Source organism: Dermacentor albipictus, chromosome 4 (assembly GCF_038994185.2).
Source record: "Dermacentor albipictus isolate Rhodes 1998 colony chromosome 4, USDA_Dalb.pri_finalv2, whole genome shotgun sequence".
NCBI lineage: Eukaryota > Metazoa > Arthropoda > Arachnida > Ixodida > Ixodidae > Dermacentor > Dermacentor albipictus.
In genome coordinates this window covers 41,071,181-41,092,460 of record NC_091824.1, presented here as the reverse complement: position 1 = coordinate 41,092,460, position 21,280 = coordinate 41,071,181, and the positions used below count along the sequence as shown (strand labels likewise).

General features: G+C 44.7%; 1 protein-coding gene across 1 annotated transcript in view; it reads left to right on the top strand.

Annotated features, from left to right (window-relative positions):
• LOC135911462 (uncharacterized) overlaps positions 1–21,280 on the top strand; it is a 67,569-nt gene that overhangs the window by 4,578 nt on the left and 41,711 nt on the right. Inside the window, exons 2-3 of the mRNA XM_065443768.1 lie at positions 14,145–14,258; positions 16,573–16,780. Coding sequence (XP_065299840.1) covers positions 14,145–14,258; positions 16,573–16,780 — 322 coding nt within the window. The remainder of the gene's footprint in view (positions 1–14,144; positions 14,259–16,572; positions 16,781–21,280) is intronic.

Below are 21,280 nucleotides of genomic sequence, written 5' to 3'. Positions count from 1 at the left end.
AGATACTGTTGACATAATAGGTGCCATACCGGTGCCATAATAGGTGCCATACCGGCCTCAAAATTGTACTGGACAGAGCAGTTTGTTTCCTATGTGAAGCTCGACCTCCCATTACATGCTGTGCAAATAACCAAGCTCAGTTTGTTTTGACGTGCTACACAACATTCAGTGTAATCTGTTTTTGATTCTAAAGAAGTGCCAAACACCACCTCTTTTTCAAGGACGTCATGGGAATATTTGGCGAGACCTTTTTCAGCCCCTCATAATGGAAGTGTGGCCAGCCAGCTTTGCTTGGATGCCTTTATAGATTTCTGCTCCTGATCATTGTGTGCTATCAAATTGCAGAAGCCTATGCAACTGGTGCAAGGCATTACGTGTTTCTGTAGTCGGATACAACTTTAGGAGGCTGCGGAATCTGCACTTTAAGGCAGGTGAACACAAGCCTGCACCAATGGGCACGCACTCGAGACTGATATCGTGCCGCCAGACAGACTAATATTGCTCGTTGGAGAGGGACTATTTCTTTAGACGTGTAGGCAATCGGCTGCTGCGCTTTGGTCATCTGGGTGGGGCCTCTCCTGTCTTCTGAAGTTTTATCCGACTGTAAAGGATGCTGCTTTTCATACAACACAAAAGGACAAAGTGTACAATTATTTGGCCTATGAAATGGATACATCAGAAGTGTGCTATGCAAGGGCTTAAGATGTGTGAAATATGGTACATGCAATTATAAGACAATGTTAAAGAATATGTGGTATCGAACATGCATGTAATTTGTAAATGCATGGCACATTTGAATTGGGGAGTGTTGCAGTCATATGCACAGTCTATAGGTGATAGCATTATTAAGCTCCTGCTGTTTCCTTTCTTCATTGTGAATTACACACACCGTTCATCTTGTGGCTAATGATCACGCACTGTATTCTTGCACATAGAAAGAACAAACAGCATGATGACGTGTATGCTGCATTAGTGTATTTTTTATTTACATGGTCCAAGAGTGGCACAGGTTGTCTTACGTTTTTGCCTATTTTGAAGGGACACAAAGTGCATGTTATAAGTCTCCTAATATGCACAGCACAATGTTTACTGCAATAATTTTATTCATGTTCCTGAATAATAAACAAAATATTAAACTGAAAGCTCCTTTATAAGGTGCCTTCTGTGGGCTCGACAGGAGAGCAGTGAGGGCACCGATACTACTGTTGCGGAGCAGCCCTCTGGACCTTTGCCACACTCTCAAGAGCACGTGCCTGGCGCTCGCCTACTGCCACCAGGCGGTTGAGTGGCTCCAGCAGCAGAATGTTTTGCTGCAAAAAAGTGTATTGGAATGAATCAGCCACGTACAAACCATTATTTACAAAGAAAAATGCTCGTTGCACTATTAGTACCAAGTGCCCTTAAATGTGGAAGCCTCTAGTGTAGTATGCATAGTAAAACAATGCGTTGGGACAACATTGCTTTATTTTTCAAAACTGGGGTTTTTTTTTTCAGAGCCAATTGTCATGTTGATTAGTGTGCCAGCAGCTGAGGTGGCCCTGCACCTTCACGAGTCTCTACTGTCAGCACCACAAACCTATTTTTGTTCGCTGAAAAACAAATGCCTCACCCTACAATCCCGTCTTATACGAGCTGATTGCATCCTATGCCTACAAACATCATATTCTTGTCCCATTACGCAATTTTCTACCATCCTTGGCTGTAGTTCTCTCTCCTTGACATTCATTCTGTAATGCTTATGTAATCACCTGATATGAATTGGCAACAAGTGATCGAATACGTGCATGGCCTGCCTGCCGATTCCTTTCTTTTTTAATCTCAACTAGCATATCAGTTGCCACGGTTTACTACGCCACTGTCTTTCTGCCTTAATGCTATCTGCAACAATTTTTGTTACTTCGCTTTCTACACAGTCCTTGACATCTCAAGTTTCTTTGTTAACCTCCAGGTTTATGTCCCATATTGCATAACCGGTGGAATGCAATGATTCTAGACTTTTTTCAAGGATATCAGTAACGTGGCGATCACGATTCGGTAATGCCTTCCATGTGCTGTTCAACCCATGAAATTTTTGTATAAGTTTCCTGCTTTATATCAGTACTTGCTATTGATATTTCACTTGGATAAAGATACTCTTCCATAAATTTTCTAGCTTAATGTCACTCATGAATTTCTGTTGCCTTACCAAGTTAGTGGAGGTTACCTTCATCTATTCCATATTTTCGCGGGCCCACTTGCACGTAAAAGCACGAACACTCATTGGTTCTCACTGCCTTCTTTAAACTGCTGGACATTCAGTTCGTTACTACGAAAGTGACTTAATCCGTGCACTCTTATTATGCTAAATATGAAACAGTAGAAATATACTTATCTGCAGTTTGTCGAAGTCTCCTTCACTGTGTTGGTAGCGAGATCCATCGTCGGTACCACCTCGTCGCTTCGTAGCTATATAGGATGTCTACCTTTTGCCCACACTATGTAATGTTCGTGACGCTCGCAGTCACGCAGAGTGGAGGAACTCGGCGCACTCGCAGAAGCAGCACCGGACAAGTTGTTTCTTCAGCACTTCGCCGTGAACAGTAGGTGCGCGTTGCGATCTGTAAAATCGCCGAAGCTATTGGCAGTCTTACCGGGTGCACGGGAAGATTGCCCACGGAGGAACAGAACTATCCAAGAAATAGTGGCCTTCGTCGAGCCTGATCACTACGTCGCGCACTGCAAGCTCGTTGTACGGGTTTGTTTACACTGGGCCTCCCTGATGCTTAGCCGCCATGCTTGCCCGGTGAATGGATGTGATGACGCCACTACAGCGCTCCCTCGTGGTATAATGCGAAGCGTACTAAATTACAAATTAGTCTAAGACGCATTCAGTGCACATCTCGTAAGCTTCAAAATGCTTCTAAACCACGTTAAAGTAACTAATAATATTGTACTAAATGCATTTGTTTTACAACTTGCTTCTGCATGTAATGCACTCGGTGGAACGACAAACAAGTGAAAGAAGGCACGACCATGCACCGACGGTATGATCACGTGAGCCCCAGTTTGTCGACCGCCCAGAAGGCAACGCCCAAGAAATGATAGCCAGCCAGAGTGAATCTAGATAAACCAATGAAACTGGAGGCTTGTCGAAAGATAAACTGTGTCTCGGTACCATTCGTGCTTTCATTTTGGGGTGTCGCCAGAGCTCGTGAAGATCCCGAGTTTCGCCAAACTCGGCGCATCCTGCATAGCGCCCATGGTGACGTTCACCACTGCGCGGTACGAAAAACGCCTTTTAGTCCGGTATACAGTGCAACATAAGCCTAAATAACTGATTGAAATGTTTATTTACTTATTTATTTATTTATTTACTCGGCATTTCTTAAGGTGCTAGAGAGCAAAGATTACAAGAAGAAAGGGAACAAACTAATCAGGAATAAAAGTTGAGATATATACTGGGCACTTAGGTACAAACTGTGTGCACGTGATTGACCTCAACTACTGTCTTCTTTGCATGTTTCACTAACCATCCGCACGGGAAGGGTAGTAAATTGTACGACTTCTATCGTCTCCTTTCTTTCTTCTTTTCCCTCTCTCATTGAGTACCTCAGGGATAACTACTAAACAGAACACGATGTGATGTACCAGTAAATATAATTACCCTCTTCTAAGGATTGTTGGCTAAGACGTCACGGAAACAGCAGTTACTTGCAGAAATAATTTTCATGGGAAGGTGGTTTTTTTCGAGCGGCATCCGAGGAAGGAATAATTGAGAAATCGCATGGGTACATATGGTATATCGCAAGAAGTTCATAATTTATACGCGCAGTTCATAGAAGTTCGAACACCGGGTGTATTGGCTAACTAGGTTTATAACCAAATTAATGAGGTGTGCACAACAGGAAGGCCACCAACTAAGTATTGTTTGGTTTAGGCCAACTCCAAGCATTTTCACAGCGAAACTTTTTATGGCTACTTCCCTCAGGATCATGTTCTTGTGTAAACACAAATCTCAAGCCTTCCCCTCCGACGTCCGTGAAAGACGCCATCTGTGTTGGTGGTGGTGGTGAAAACTTTTATTCAACAGAGAGGGTGAAGCCCTGGGCTCCACTAGACTAGGTGTCATCCTTAGTCCAAGACGTCATTAGTCGCCGCATTGGAAGCCGCCGCTCGAGCCCGTGGGACCGGAGCTCCTTGTTCTTCTAGTCCGGAGCTATTGAGCAGCGTCGCCTCCCAGTCCTTTCAAGGGGGTGTGAAATAGGGGATACTTTGCGATTCTGTGGGCACGCCCAGACCATGTGATATCATTATCAGCCTGGTTACGCCCACTGTAGGGAAAAGGCCTCACTCATCCTTCTGCAATTACCCCGTTCATGTACTAATTCTGGCCATGTTGTCCCTGCAAATTTCTTAATCTCATCCGCCCTACTAACTTTCTGCCACCCCCTGCTACGCTTCCCTTCCCTTGGAATCCACTCCGTAGCCATTAATGATAATCGATGATCTTCCTTCATTACTTGTCGTGCCCAAGCCGATTTTTTTTCTCAATTTGAACTCAGATGTTATTAACTCGCGTTTGTTCCCTCACCCAATCTGCCATTTTCTGATCCTTTAACGTTACACTCATTGTTCTTCTTTCCATAGCTCGTTGCGTCGTCCTCAATTTAAGTAGAACTCCTTTCGTAAGTCTCGAGGTTTCTGCTCGTACGTTAGAACTGCCAAGACGCAGCTGTTACAAACTTTTCTCTTGAGGGATAATGCCAACCTGCTGTTCAAGATCTGAGAATGCCTGCTAAACGCCATTCTCATTCTTCTGATTATTTCAGTCTCATGACCCGGATCCGCGGTCACTACCTGCCCTAAGTAGATGTATTCCATTACCACTTCCAGTGCCTCACTACCTATCGTAAACTGATGTTCTCTTCCGAGACTGTTAAACATTGCTTTCGTTTTCTGCAGATTAATTTTTAGACCCACCCTCCTTCTCTGCCTCTCCAGGTCACTCAGCATGCATTGCAATTGGTCCCCTTAGTTATCAAGCCAGGCAATATCATCAGCGAATCGCAAGTTACTAAGGTATTCTTCATTAACTCTTACCCCCAATTCTTCCCAATCCAGGTCTCTGAATACCTCCTCTAAACACGCTGTGAATAGCGTTGTAGAGATCGTATCTCCTTGCCTGACGCCTTTCTTTATTGGAATTTTGTTGCTTTCTTTATGGAGGACTACGGTGGCGGTGGAGCCGCTATAGATATTTTTCAGTATTTTTACAGACGGCTCGTCTACACCCTAATTCAGTAATGCCTCAATGAGTGCTGATGTTTCGACTGAATCGAACGCTTTCCCGTAATCAATGAAAGCTATACATAACGGTTGGTTATATTCCGCACAATTCTCTATAACCTGATTGATAGCGTGAATATGGTCTATTGTTGAGTAGGCTTTACGGAATCCTGCCTGGTCATTTGCATAGCAGAACTCTAAGTTGTTCCTGATTCTATTTGCGATTACCTTAGTAATTACTTTGCAGGCAACGGACAGTAAGCTGATCGGTCTATAATTTTTCAAGTCTTTGGCTTCCCCTGTCTTATGCATTAGGATTACATTAGCGTTCTTCGAAGATTCCGGTATGCTCGAGGTCATGAGGCATTGCGCATACAGGGTACACAGTTTTTCTGGAACAGTCTGCCCACTATCCTTCAATAAATCTCCAGTTACATGATCCTCCCCAGCTGCCTTCCTCCTTTGTTTACCTACCAAATCTTTCTTTACTTCTTCCGGCGTTACTTATGGGATGTCAAATCCCTCGAGACAATTCCACCTTCGATTATCGTCGTGGGTGATACTGGTACTATATAAATCTCTATAGAACTCCTCAGCCACTTCAACTATCTCATCCATATTAGTAATGAAATGGACGGCTTTGTCTCTTAATGCGTACATCTCATTCTTGCTGATTTCTAGTTTCTTCTTCACTGCTTTTAGGCTTCTAGGTGACGTATATCTGCCAAATCACCTCAATGCTGGCATGTAGAACTGATATTTGGATCGAAATGTTTAACTATAACTGGGCAGAGAAACGGGTTAGTTTGGAGGCGCTGTAGGACGCGTCATTCTGTTTGGGATAGGCGTTTCACCAAAGGGGAATCCACCCGCCGTTGCTCGCAGAAGTAATCTCGGATCGAGCTGAACCGTAGTAGAAGGGTAAGACATTCGGGCTGTTAAGGGCAACAAGAGGGCATCAGGGGAATGAGTGCGCGGGCCGCTGGATGTGCAGTTTCATTACCTCGGAGGCCCTGATGGCCTGCAGTCCAGATTATTCGTTTTATCGCGGGATCTCGGTCCCTGATGCAGAGTTTGATAATTTTTGTTAGCTAGCGGAAAGAGTTGCCGTGGCAAGTAGCTTTCACAGACCCTTCGGGAGTCTGTAAGTATGATTTCGAGTCTGCAGCAGCTAAGGTGATAGCGACCTCCTATGCTTGGTTTGGATTCGCGGCTCTAAATCAGAGTTCGTCCACCCGAGTTCCCCTATGCAGAACCGCCGCCGTGTAATATCCCCTGAGCGATGATCCGGCTACATGAACTTAGCAAACCCCAGAATGGCAGCCAAGCCGTCTTTCTTGCGCTTCGACACGTGCATGTCCTATGCCTTCATGTGTTTCCTTCGTCATATTTCGAGGGAGCGGGGGGGGGGGGGAGATGAGCTCTGGGATGTGCTCTGTGCGTTCAGGTTCGCAATCGTGTTGAATGCACAGACGGTCCAGCAGGTGACGCCCTGGTGCAGCCTGCATAATCCATGTATATTGGTTTGTAAGGTGGGCCTCTTTGAGCTGCGGAATAGAGTTGAGGACCTTCAAGGCTGATAGTTTCTCATTGGAAGTGCCGATGCGCAAGTCTAAGGCGGGTTTGGTTCCTTTCCTGATGATTGCATCAGCCCTGCTCTCGTGTTTAGTCACACTTAAATATGGAATTGAGTAAAGAATCCTGCTAGTTAACAAAGGCGTGGACTAACCGAAGCGCGTCCCTAACACGTAAACCTCCATGTTTGTTTGAGACTCGGCAGATCATACGTCCTGCCAATTCCTCAACTTTGTGTAACTTGTACAAAGTAGTTCCGTTTCTGATTCTGTTATGTATGCGAAGGCCCAAGATTCGGATCTCAGAGACCACCCGGATTAGAGCCCCCTGACAGAGTCCATTCCAGGGTCATCCTGTCTTTTAATTGTGTCCGGATATGTAGGAGTTCGGATTTACCTGGAGCACACTGCAATCCGCACTGAGTCGCATAGGCGTCCACAATGGAGGCGGCCTGCTGGAGACGGTATTCCATTTCCCCTATGTGCCCTGATTTGCCCAAATTGTGAAGTCATCGGCGTATAATGCATGATGTACCCCCTCTACCCGTGCCCTAGCCCACGGGAGCTTCATAATGGCTATGTTTCAAGAGTACAAATAGACACATGGTGCAGCACGCGTAGAATCGTGATAAAGAAAAACATTTTCATCAATGAGAACTTGACGGCTGAAACAAGAAGACTGCTCTGGCACGCAAAGCAAGTTGCAAAGGCTAAGGCATTCAAGTTTGTGTGGACCAAGAATGGAAGGGTTTTCATTAGAAAAATTGAAGGATTTGGCGCGAAGAAAATTGTCAGCGAAGCTGATTTACTAACGTTGAATTAATCACGTCCACTGTGCTCAATTAATTCGCGGAATGGGTTCAAAGAAGGTTACGCTCCAATGATGGCTGCACTGCACCATTCGTAGAGGTTGTACAAACTAATATCCGAAGCATTAAAAAGCACTGGGATTCACTAAATGTGTACTTGAGCGAAACATTGCAATACTTAGGCACTCACATATTAACAGATACAACTATAACCGAGTCTGAATCTGCAGCGTATGTTCTCAAACGTTTCCAGTCACATTCAAAGTGCCGTTACCTGAGCAAGGGCTGTGGAATCTATGTTCTTCTTAGCAACAAATGGATAATGGAAGTAATTTCTGCTGATTTTTCTGCTCACTAATTAGACGAATTTATAAGAAAGGTAGTAAATTAGATAAAAATATTTATAGACCAATTGCAATAAAGAGCGTGTTAGCGCATGTAATGGAGAAATTTTTTTACACTTGCATGGTATCGTTTTGCGATAAATTTGATATAAGTCCCTCCTAACAAGGTTTTAGACGTATACCTTAAGTACAGTCGATCTGCTTGAAGATTGTAACGATTATGTATGTAAAAAGATTGCTCAAAATAATATTATGCTTGGCCTTTTCAGAGAACTGACACGAGCTTTTGAAACCATAGAACATGACATCATGGTACACAAACTAGAAAGTATTGGCGTCCGAGGTCCTTATTCAAAATTCTTTTCCGATTATTTTTCAAACCATTTGCGTGTCGTCTCTATAAAAAATAGATATAGTGACTTCCCATCAGTTACATATGGTGCACCTCAAAGGCCTGTTCTGTGGACCTCTTATTAACCATTTACGTCAATGATGTTGCCGATATACAACTGAATGCTGCAATATTTAAATACGCTAATGACACTGCACCACCTATATCACACGAATCGTATTCTGAAGCCGTAAAAATACTTCACGAAGACGCAATATGTGTGATTGATTAGTTAAATGCTAATCAAATATAGGTAAACTAAGAAAACAACTACCGTGTTATGTTTTAGAAATCCGCATAAGACTGTTATCCAAGACCTGTTCATCACATTGTTCTCAGTGTTTAAAGTGCTCTTGCATGTTTCTACCACTACCCTTTCTGTAAGTAGCTTGATCTTCATTTTGACGACCGTATGTTGTGGAATGTTTACATTGACTACATAATGAAGCGTTTACGAATGGTAGCAGCTCTATTAGACACGCTTAAATTTTACACGCCTGTTAAGTTGCGAAGGTTAGTTTTTAAGGCTCTAGGCCAGTCTGTGCTTATATAGGGTATTTCAGTTTTTGGTTCCTGCTCACAAATGAAAGTAGATCGAGCGGATAAACCATTGCATGGGGTAGCTGCGAGCATACTGTATAGTCCCACGTATGGTTTTTCAGACAATGACGTAAGAAGTAATATTGCAGGTGTTGAGACCTCTTATCGGATCTGCTTGTACTAGTGATACTTCTTCGTAACATTTTCTCGAATAGTCACAAAATAATAACAGAGTAAAGCTAAAACGCTAAGAAAAGCATACCTTTATAGTTACCGCTTCTATAATCGAACTATGGCAAAAAGTGTCAAGAATATTAGGTTCCTTTTTATTTTAACCAGTGGCCGAAAGAAATATTTCAACAGGATTCCCAAAAAGAAGCCAAACAACAAATGAAAGCATGGTTACTGCATCCTCACAATACTTGACAGTTATTCTCTGTGTACGTTTTTTTAACACTTCCTACCATTATTTTCACTATTGCCTTGTAAAAAAAGATTGTGTTCTTGTATATCTATCTCTTTAGCATTTTCCCGTAGAAATTTTTAATTAGTTTTTTTTCTCTAATACCACAGTAAAATATTCATATTTAGTGTTGTTTTCAAGCTGTTGTGATATGTATAATATACGTTGTACTTCTTTTGCTAGCAGCGAGCTAGCAACACCTCATGTCTGCCGTGACCCAGCCACAAGTGACTTGCGCTTATGCGGGCACGATATGTGCAATAAGTAGTGAGCTGCTGAAATAAAGATGTATGTATGTATGTATGTATGTATGTATGTATGTATGTATGTATGTATGTATGTATGTATGTATGTATGTATGTATGTATGTATGTATGTATGTATGTATGTATGTATGTATGTTTGTATGTATGTATGTATGTATGTATGTATGTATGTATGTATGTATGTATGTATGTATGTATGTATGTATGTATGTATGTATGTATGTATGTATGTATGTATGTATGTATGTATGTATGTATGTATGTAACGTTTGGAGTCGAGCATGAAATAGATGGTAGCTGGCCTATGCCGTCGTCCAAGTTATCCACGCTGAGGACGTTGTTGAAGGCAAGGACTGCTTCTCATCGAGAACGAGGAATATGGGTTTTATCACAGTACCTACATAAGGACGTTGCAGTTCATCACTCTAGCCTGACTGCGAGAGGAAACACACTAAGTAGCCACGCACAACTCCTTAAATGCACTTAGATACCTAGGTGAGGGAAAACGTTCGACTAGAGTTATCGTAGCCACAGGTTTCACTGCCCCCACCGAGGTGAGGCGGTCTTCGCAGAACTGGGTTTTGCGTCTTGAAAGGCGCGTGGGATGGTGCCGCTAAATACGTTTCCTCGGGAACTCCCCCGCTGCCGACAGACCAGATCGTTGGTGGTGAGTTTACTAACAAAGCCTGGTTCATCGACTTCGTTTAGTCATAGCGGCGCCGAGGGGGTGTTGTGCGGCCCACCGTCCTCCCTACAAAACGAGTCGCCGCGGCAGGTGGGGAAGGCTTCCATGGCCACTTCGGGAAAGCTCGCCATGCTCGCAGCTGCAGCTGGCTGAGAAAACTTTGCATGTCTGCACCTCTGCAGGCCGTTCCTAACAGTTCCTTCATGACACGGAAAATCTCGACTGTCCAGCGCTGACAACCGCTGCGCAGAAAGAGAACGGCTGGTGATAAGGGGGTGATGCCTTCGCTTCCACCGACCACGTGTGTAATGATGTCACTGCCCCAAGACGTCAAAAAGGACAGGTAACTGCAAAACGAACCCCACAACACGGCTCTGCCCCGAGATAACGTATCTTGGATCTCACTTTAGACCCGCTAGGCTTCAAAGAAAACATAAGTGCAGAAGCAGAAAATGCTGCATTTCACTACTACAATTGGGAAGGAATTTCGTGCTGACAAATTGGACAATCATGGATCGTGTCTTGATAAATGAGAGGGGATCTTCGCGGCTAAACAAAATTAACAATACCAACCCTGAAACATAGGCGGGAAACATAAACGCAGTATTAGTTAGTTACTTCACAGTGAAGTTGTAAACGTTATAGAATTCCCGTGTGCGGTCAATACGTGGCCGTCTAAGGAGGGAGTATGGTGTGAAAAAACAGTTGTAACTCTTTTTTTGTCAAAACTGTTCCGAAAAAAATTGTATGGTGATTAGCCGCTAAGACGACTCTAACATTACGCCGAGTTTCATAAACTTTTCATAATAACGTAGTTCACACTGAAGTCGTAAATGTGAAATTTCCGCCCGCCGTGCGGCGAGACTTGCACAACTGACTACATAAAAAAACTAATTCTGCAGTCAAAAGTTTGTGTCCTTCAATAATAATAGTCTTAATAATAATAATAATAATAATAATAATAATATTAATAATAATAAAAATAATAATAATAATAATATTATAACCTATATATACATAGATTTGTCGACTGAGGTTGTTTAAAAAACACTACAGCTTCGCTGCTCCTCCTTCCCAGAGTGGAAGGGCTGATTTGTGTTTTTTTACTTTGACCTTACGTCATTGTTTAAAAAAGTAATTAGCTGACTAAATTATTGAACGAATAGCAATACCTTCAATAAAGAAGTAGACGAGTATGTTGAGATATCTCTAATGTATTTCCTTCCATGATGACTAAAAAAAGTTAATGAAATTGTGGGGTTTATGATAATGAGGAACGCCGTGCTGGGGGACTCCAGAAGTTTAGACCACCTAGAGATTTTTCACGTGTACCCAATGCACCGCACATGGACGTCTTCCATGAAGATGATTGTGAGTGAGTGAGTGAGTGAGTGAGTGAGTGAGTGAGTGAGTGAGTGAGTGAGTGAGTGAGTGAGTGAGTGAGTGAGTGAGTGAGTGAGTGAGTGAGTGAGTGAGTGAGTGAGTGAGTGAGTGAGTGAGTGAGTGAGTGAGTGAGTGAGTGAGTGAACTTTGCTGTAAATTTTTCTCAGCTCTATAGGAAGTGCGAGAGACGAGAAAAGTAGCACATGGCTAAGCACTTGTGCGCCAGGACATTATTTCCTGCAAACATGCTTCGAACGAGCAATCGATGCTTCATGCAAACATGGGGAATGGAGCACCGCCTGCAGGGTGGTCTCCCCTTTCCAGGAAACCATAGGCTTTCGATGCGTATATGGCCCTCGGGGTCGCGGGATTGAATCCCGGCAACGGCAGCCGCATATTGGTCGGGGCGAAATGCAACAATGCCTGTGTACTTAGATTTAGGTGCTCGATAAAGAACCCGAGCTGGACCAAATTATTCCGGAGTCCCTCACTACGGCGTACCTCATAATCAGACCTTGGTTTTGGTGTAAAGCAGTGATTTGGGCTTGTTGGTAAGACATCGTGAGGATTATAGCGCGTTAAAAAGACAAGGACGAAGGTGAGACGTGACACACACAGGCGCTACTTGCAACAATCTTTATTTCGAGCAAGGGACCCACACATATATACAACTTTTTCGCGTACATCATACATGCGCTGTTTACAAAATACCTTTACACACTATTGCGCAGGTACGATAACTCTTTGTGGGAAAGGGCAATGGATGGTTTGGACACACAGTTATCGCCAAGCCTATCAATCAATTCCGCTTCTATAATTTCGCGAGTTAATCTACCTCGGGCTTTTCCCACAATGGAGCAGTCTTTGTATGCTGGAGCACACGTCGAATGGTCGCCATCATCCACCCCGGCAACAGTGTAGCTGCAATGCCTGCAGTGGGCATCAAGAAACCCGCCCCGCTTTTCTGCTACATTGTACCGGTGTTCCTTTAAACGCTCGTTGAGGCACCTTCCGCTTTGCCCGACGTAGTTTTGTGTGTCACGAGCGTGACACACAAAGCGTGTGTCACGTCTCACCTTCGTCCTTGTCTTTTTAACGCGCTATAATCCTCACTTGGTTTTGGCACGTTAAAACCCCATGTTCTGTTTTCCTACCCCTTGCCCTCCTTCATTTATTAGTGTAAAACCAGAGTAACGTTGTGCGTAACAAGACATTTTGCTTGCGAGGTATCAAATAATCGCTATCGTATCGTAGAACGATCACAAATGTATTCAGTGACTAGCGCCTAACTATTGCTTAAAAGTTTTGACCGTTGCGAGCGACCTTCCATCTTTACAATGAAGACACTGACATGACAAAGACTTACACTTGACGCCGGGGCCATCGAAGTTTTCTACAAGCATGCGGGCTTCGCTCATTGCAAACCCAGCACAACGCGGTGAAATCTAGGTGTGCAACAGCGCCGTAGCATCACTCTTTTCATATCTGGCGCATGTTCTTTGGAGTCTGTAGAAGTAAGCATAGATAGTTCATTGAAAATAATTTCAATGATTGCCCCCCAAAAAGTTCGTTAGGTGTTCCGGAACACGCTCGCAACTTTTCAACTGCCGTTTTGAATTCTGGAATTTGATGATGAGGTACGCCGTAGTGGGGGTCTCGAGTATAATTTTGACAACCAGGAGACCTTTAACGTGCCCCCAGTGCACGAGACACGGGCGTTTTCGCATTTCGCCCCCCCCCCCTTCCCCAAATGCGGCTGCCGCAGCCGGAATTAGATACGGCGTCCTTGTTCTTAAGCAGCGCAACACCACAGCCGCTAATTCACGGCGGTGGATCAATAAACAGCTACAAAAAAGTGTTTATGCCACATAACAAGCACCTACAAATTTGAGTTATAAAACTAACATACACCTAGCTAAATATTGGCACTGAAAAGATACATTTAATTGCAGAGAACAATTGCAAATAACATACCATGGGCCACATCCACCAACTGCGTATTTTTTAAACATTGGTTAAGTTATGTTAACTACCCAGTACACAGGAAGCGGGGCACTGGGGGTTAGTCTACCAACCCACGCCATCAAGGACATAATAAAGTTTTATCTCTCGCTCTCCATCAACCGATTTCACGACGAGTTTCACTAAGCCACAACAGGCCCCAAACATGCCAACAGCAGTAGTCCATGGCGGGCACAGTGGCAACTAAGGTAAGACTAGTTTTGTGCTCGCACGGTGAATATTATGCTTAGTCCTCCAGATCAAAAGGGAAGGACGTGACGTGAAGCAAGGGAGGTGTGTGTCAATATGTATGTGCGTGTGTGTTTTGTCAATCGACGCAAACGCGCCGATGCGCTTCGCTCGTACACTTGTCAGTCAACTATAGTGGTCACAGCGCATCCTAAACTCATCCTACTTCCAAAGATGGCCTCCCCGCTCAAGAGCTGCATCGATCCGGACGAACACCCGCTCGACACCCGAAGGAACTTCGGGGAGTACATGGTTCAGCATCTCAGGCGCCACGCAGGCTCAAAACTGGTGAGAAAACAAAGGGCCAATGTTTACATGTATAAAAGCCATTAGCGGAAACATACCTTAGTACTACAATATTGACATAGAACCCGAATTCTCTAGGACAACTCAGCACGGCTCCAATTTGACATACGCAATTGCACTTTTGTGATATAATTAAATTCTAACAGGTTAGATCTAACTAGAACGCATTATTTGTTTCAACTATAGCCGTTAAGGCCATTTCGGCGTGATTTTGTCATCTAGGCTTAGTATGAATCTTGCATCAAATTTGTTCGCTGGACAATATCCGTGCGAAGTCCTACTATCATGCTTTAGCTTGTAAGATCTGGCCTATACTTTTTATCAATGCGTTCGCGTTTCAGTTCAATAGTTCACACATGCGCATGGAAGTGTTACTGCCGTCCATAACTTGCTATCAAGAAGTTATTGAACATTCCGTGGCACATGCACTGTCCCTCAAGAAGTACATAGCTATGATTAGGCTATTACAGAACAACCCGAAATCTATTAGTGATGTCAATTGGAATTCTTCATCAGTCGCTCTTGCAGTGACTGCGGTAGAGGCTTCTTGTAAAAAAAAAGTTATCGCATTTTATGCCCAGTGTCAACGCATGCGAAGAATAAATTTTACATCTCTATCAATTTATTACGTTATTTCAACGCGCCTGTATTTGCTTTCACCAAAGGGTGACTTTGCTTTCAGGAAGCATCAGCTCGGAACGAACTCGGTTTCATCTAGTCAAATACAAATGTACGAAACACAATGCTCTTATTACGCAAATGTTCCAGAGATTTGAAGGAAATTCGTTCCACGTATATACACGTTTATTCAGGTCAACGAAAAGCAAAAGTCTGTTTGCTTTCCGGCTAGCTAAATCACTGTCATCGAGCAGGATCTTAAACCCTGTAATGTGCACGCACCAGTTTCACATGAAAAAGAAAATAGAATTTGTTCACTATAACATCAGACGTGCAGAGAGCGTTAGTACAAAAAACAATGAACAGTTAGTTTAGATAAAACATAATTAGAAATACAGTAATTTATTACACGTAATTGTTTTCCTTAGCCATCCACGAACTCTGTCCACCGTACCAAAAAAAGCTATAAGTTACGTGTTAGGATCCCACCGCCTAAATCTGAGTTTTGAAGTATCAAAACAACTAAGCAGATATATGTCGCTTATTTCTTGGTCAAGCAAATTCATATTTTCTCGAAAACCTAAATGGCGTAGCCAGGAGCATGCTGCTTCCGACTTCTGCAGTTGGAGCCTAATTATCACTAACGACCTCGGACTGGATTGTTCCAACCAATCAGCTACACTAGGAATTTATTTCAGATATGATTCAATGATCGCGCGAGAATGGAGCACAACACTGTTGCCAGCCAGTGACCCACTGAAAAGGGCCCTTGTGCCCCTTCCGGTGGCAGCTTTCTCGCTTTCCCTTTTCTGCCATGTGTATATAGTAGATATGTTTTCAATTGAAATAATAATAATAATAATAATAATAATAATAATAATAATAATAATAATAATAATAATGGTTCTAGGAGTGCACCTTGTTCCAGGGGACATGTGCCCTGGTTAGTTCATGAACAACAAATTCGCGATGTGGTTCTTGCACCACCTGTACAGCGCAGTATCAAACGCTTTTATTTGAAGTTCTTTGTTGCTTTACTGCATACGACGTGGTAAGTCCACCAAATAAAAATTGCAATGGAGTAAAGGGAATGCATCGCCAGGCCTTAAAATGTTATGCTGGGATTAATTCAAGCTTAGCTCCGCTATGCAGTCATCACGCAGTGCTGAATCCACTGAATGTAACGCGATCGAATCGTCACATTTCTGTGTTTATACATAGCGCGTTTTTATTTAAATGTAACCTAGCACTGGTAGCATTGAAATGCCTTTTCAGAAAAGATTACCTTACCAAAAACTTTGCTCTTTAGAAGCAAACAAAGCATCATTCGCCAATGTCCAAATAAGTTTTCTGTCCCCTCATCATCATCATAATCAGCCTGGTTACGCCCATTGCAGGGCAAAGGCCTCTCCCATATTTCTCCAACTACCCCGGCCATGTACTAATTGTGACCATGTTGTCCCTGCAAACTTCGTAACCTCATCCGCCCACCAAACTTTGTGCCGTCCCCTGCTACGCTTCGCTTCCCTTGGAATCCAGTCTGTAACCCTTAATGACCATCGGTTATCTTCTCTCCTTATTACATGTCCTGCCCGTGCCCCTTTCTATTTCTTGATTTCTACTAAGATGTCATTAACTCGCGTTTGTTCCCTCACCCCTCATATTCGTCACTAATCAGATCAACGGTACGACCGACGAAGCCTACACCTACGGCGAAGTAGCAGAGCAGGTGGATGCCGTGAGGACAGCGCTATGGCGACTGGGCCATGAAGCTGGAGACAAGATCCTGCTCCTCAGCGCAAATCGGACGCAACTGCTGCCGATGTTTCTGGGTGCAGCATGCGCCAACGTGGCGTCCGTCTGTGAAATCCCGGGCTTCAGTGTCGGTGAGTATGCCAAACAGTTCTTCACCCTCGAGCGTATAAACAGTCAAAGAGATATGGAAGATCCAACATTATAAGAAAGCATGGCCAATGGACGCAAAAACGACTCAGCGAAGGCAATTTGATAGCAGCCGAGTTGTCTGATTGTGTCCCGCATTAAGTAAATACAGAACTTAGATAGATAGATAGACGCAGCCGCGTACTCGAACGTGCACTCGAACGCCAGTGATGCCCAAAAGAACATCAGAAGGTTCGCAGTGCAATCGTCGACACGAAAGCACAGCAACAATTTACGGCATCCGTCAAGGCAGGTACTCTGGCGGCTGCCGAAACTTTCGCAGTGGCAATGGCCCTCGCTCACACGGAACGCACGCAAAAGAGCGTCACCATAATAACAGACTCATAAGAAGCATTTCGACTTTTTTCTCAGGGGCCACGTGACCAAAACATGTCACTCAATAATACAGACGAAATTAGCCCATCATCATCGGATCCTATGGTGCCCAGGTCATACAGGCCTTGAGGGGAACGAACTGGCCAATTCGCTAGCCCGAGGTATTATTAACCGGGCAGACTCGACTGGGACGGTCCCAGGTAGCCACTGTAACGGCCCCAATCCAACGAATGCCCGGGAGATTCTCGCTAATCAGCATGCAACCAGGAAAAAATATCCTCCCCCTCACCCACAACTCAGTGGAGAAGCCGCCAGCTGGCGCAAAATTCAGACTGGGGTATTCCCCCACCTTAAATTACAGAATGCCATGTTCCCCACTCGCTACAGGCCAGACTGCCCATGCTGCGGAGGCATACCAACATTACAACACATTACTTGGGATTCTGAATCACACCCGTTTGATAAAACACACCACACAATGGAGCAAAGCGAGGCACAGCTGACCAGCTCAGACCTGGCGGGACAAGAGTGCTTCATAAGACAGGTCAAGTGGGCGGCCGAGGCCAGCGGGGCCTTGGACTAAAGGGTCTCCGACCACTGCACGTAAATCGTTTAAGCCAATAAATGTTTCTCTCTCTCTCTCGTGTAGGTAGGCGGAGCTAAACTTCACGCCAAGAAAAAAAAATAGCGACTTCCTACACTAACTACACTCGTGTAGCCAATGTAGATAAAAAATTGCCCTGTTGACTTCAAGAAGCACCACATTTAAACCATAAGGCGATTAATTAGAGTTGGCATTGGAACTGTAATTGCAGAGCAAGTGTGATTCACTCTGCATGCAGCAGCTTCTTGAGAGGCAACAGGGAGGGAGAGGGAGTGTATATGCGTGTCCACGTCTTGAGTGTGCATCCGCGTGTACTTGAGTTTGTGTGCTCGCGCGTGCTTGCGTCTTCGTATTCGAATCTGCGTGCACACGAGCGCGTTTATGCGTGTGCGAGCATACGTGCGTTTGTGTATGCGTGCATTTTCGTTTGCGTATGTGCGTACGTACATTCTTCTGCGTGTGTACATGCGTGGGCACGTATAAATGTTCATGGATGCAAACGTGCCTGTTATCTGTGCGTCTGCATGCTTGAGAAGGACAGAGAGAGAGTGGTGAATGTTTGTTTGTGTGCATATGTGTGTGTGTGACCAAGCGAGAATTTCCTCTTGCTTGCATCTACTCTGGGATGCGAATGGGTAATATGCTTAATAATTATGGTGTTCTTACGTGTCAAAATCCCAATGTGATTATGAGGCACGCAGTAGTGGCGGACTCCGGAATAATTTCGACCACCAGGGACTCTTTACCTTCCACCTAAATCTAAGCACACGGATGTTTTCGCATTCCATCCCGATCGAAATGCTGCCGCCGTGGCCGGCATTTAATCCCGCGACCTCGTGCTTAGCAGCTCAATACCACAGACACTAAGCAAGCATGGCGCGTATATAATGTGTACTTGAAGCCTATTTATATCCGCAGCGACAAGAACGAATTACACTGCCTTTATAGCATTATCACTTCCAGAAAGCGAAGCCGACGCAAAAAGAAAAAACATATTAGGAGCCATTCCACTCTGAGAAGATGGATGACCAGCTAAGCTGTAGCACATCACACATGATTAGACAAGGGTTCTCTTCCGAGACTGCTAAACGTTACTTTAGTTTTCTGTATATTAATTTTAGACCCACCCTTCTGCTTTGCCTCTCAAGGTCAGGGACCATGCATTGCACTTGGTCCCCTGAGTTACTAAGCAAGGCAATACCATCAGTGAATCGCAAGTTACTAAGGTATTCTCCATAAACTCTTATCCCCAATTCTTCCCAATCCAGGTCTCTGAATAACTCCTGTAGACAGGCTGTGGATAGCATTGGAGAGATCGTATCTCCTTGCCTGATGCTTTTGTTCATTGGGATTTTGTTGCTTTCATTATGGAGGACAACGGTGGTGGTGGAGCCGCTATAGATATCTTTTAGTATATTTACATACGGCTCGTCTACACCCTGATTCCGTAATGCTTCCATGACTGCTGAGGTTTCGACAGAACCAAACACTTTCTCGTAATCAATAAAAGCTATATATAACGGTTGGTTATATTCCGCACATTTCTCTATCACCTGATTGATAGTGTGAATATGGTCTATTGTTGAGTAGCCCTAACAGAATCCTGCCTGGTCCTTTCGTTGACCAAAGTCTAAGGTGTTCCTGATTCTATTTGCGATTACCTTAGTAAATACTTCGTAGGCAACTGAGAGTAAACTGATCGGTCTATAATTTTTCATGTCCTTGGCGTCCCCTTTCTTATGGATTAGGATTATGTTAGCGTTCTTCCAAGATTACGGTACGCTCGGGGTTATGAGGTATACAGGGTGGCCAGTTTCTCTAGAACAATCTGCCCACCATCCTTCAACAAATCTGCTGTTACCTCATCCTCCCCAGCGGCCTTCCCCTTTTGCATAGCTGTCAAGGCTTTCTTTACTTCTTGCGGCGTTACCAGTGGGATTTCGAATTTCTCTAGACTATTCTGTCTTCCATTATCGTCGTGGGTGCTGCTGGAACTGGTACTGTACTGGCGACAGGAGGTCCCAGTCTTTCCGCTGCCCTAATTGCCCCGTTAGGTGGTAGTCCATCCGGTCCACCATAATGGATCGGTCCAAAGAGAGTTTTGGCATTTGGCAATGAAACTGCAGGGGGTATTCTAAGAAAAAAGCCTCTCTGCAGCAGTTTTTTGGGTATTTCGCTGTCAAACCTCAAGTCATTGCTGTCTAGGAAACATTACTCCCCACCGCCTCGCTCCAGTCCTACAGGGCCGTGTCGGGCCTGCCCGAGGGGCAACGGATTTGCATCTTGATTGATAAAAGGCTGACTCATCTCACCCACGACTTCAAGCTGGCGAGTGGTAGAATTAAATATGTCAGAGTTGAGACCCTGCTCGACGTACCGCAGCAGAATCAGCGCAGAAACAGCGTCTTCGTTCTCAATATCTACAGCAACCCGAGGGTCCTTGCGGAGTCCCCCGGCTTCGGGCGGCAGAAAATCTGCGGCGGCACGACGCCGTATGTTCGTCGGGCTGCACTACATGGAGCGAAGTCATGGCGGCCGCCGCCGGCTAGTCGCTGCGTTGTTATCAGTGTGGCTAGACGAGGCAAATGCGCTGTAGTGAAGCACTTGACACACAAAAAAAAACTTTAACGACAACTATTATCGCTTTTGGATTGCGGAACACTCTAAAAGCGCATGAAATTTAGTTTTGAAATGATTTCTAGTGTTTTTTTGCGCTTGAGGCATTCACGTGCCGAGGCAGTTTAAAGAAAGCGACGATGCTATGTGTTGTGGCTACACTGGGCGGGTAAACAACTTTCGGTTCCTCCAACTCCGCGGCTCTGGTCTGGGGCCCAACACGTTCGCGGCCGTGCCGCTTTGAATGCCACCGGATATCAGCCACACCGCTTTGGATGTCATGAATATGAAAAGCGGGAGACCAGCGTGAACGATAGAGCGGGATTGGGATACACGGACAAGCGGGGAAGCCTAGTCGGAAGTCGGGGCGGATAGTGAGACCTGATTGGCTCGCTTTGGGGTGCCGCTCGTTTGCTGCTTCCGGTATCGTGGACGGCCGACGAACTTTTCTGCGCCAGCTAGATCGGCGGCGAACGACATTTTCTCCGCAGCCGCGCGTCGCGCATACGCCGCCGGGCGTCGAACGCCGACTATTCGTTGCATATTCGTTCCATGTATTGTGGCCTTTACACGGTGGAAAAATACGTTTCCTTCCCAGCATCAGACGTGTTCTGACGAAATAGCGATAAGCGATACGCCTACTGTTGGCTTTGTCGTGGGTGCTCAGGGTGTGTTCGTAACCGGTGCATAGTGCGCCATCCGCAACCACGGTAGAAGCGATCGAGCTCGACGCCTGCTTTCTATTTCTCATTTTATTTCTCGTCGTCGCCGTGATATTCCGTATAAAGTCCAAATGCCATGTGAAAGATCTTGGGTGCGAGAAAAAGCACGTAACAGTGAGCATAAATGGATCGAAGGCTTGATGGGATTTATCTTCTCACGCGCTCGG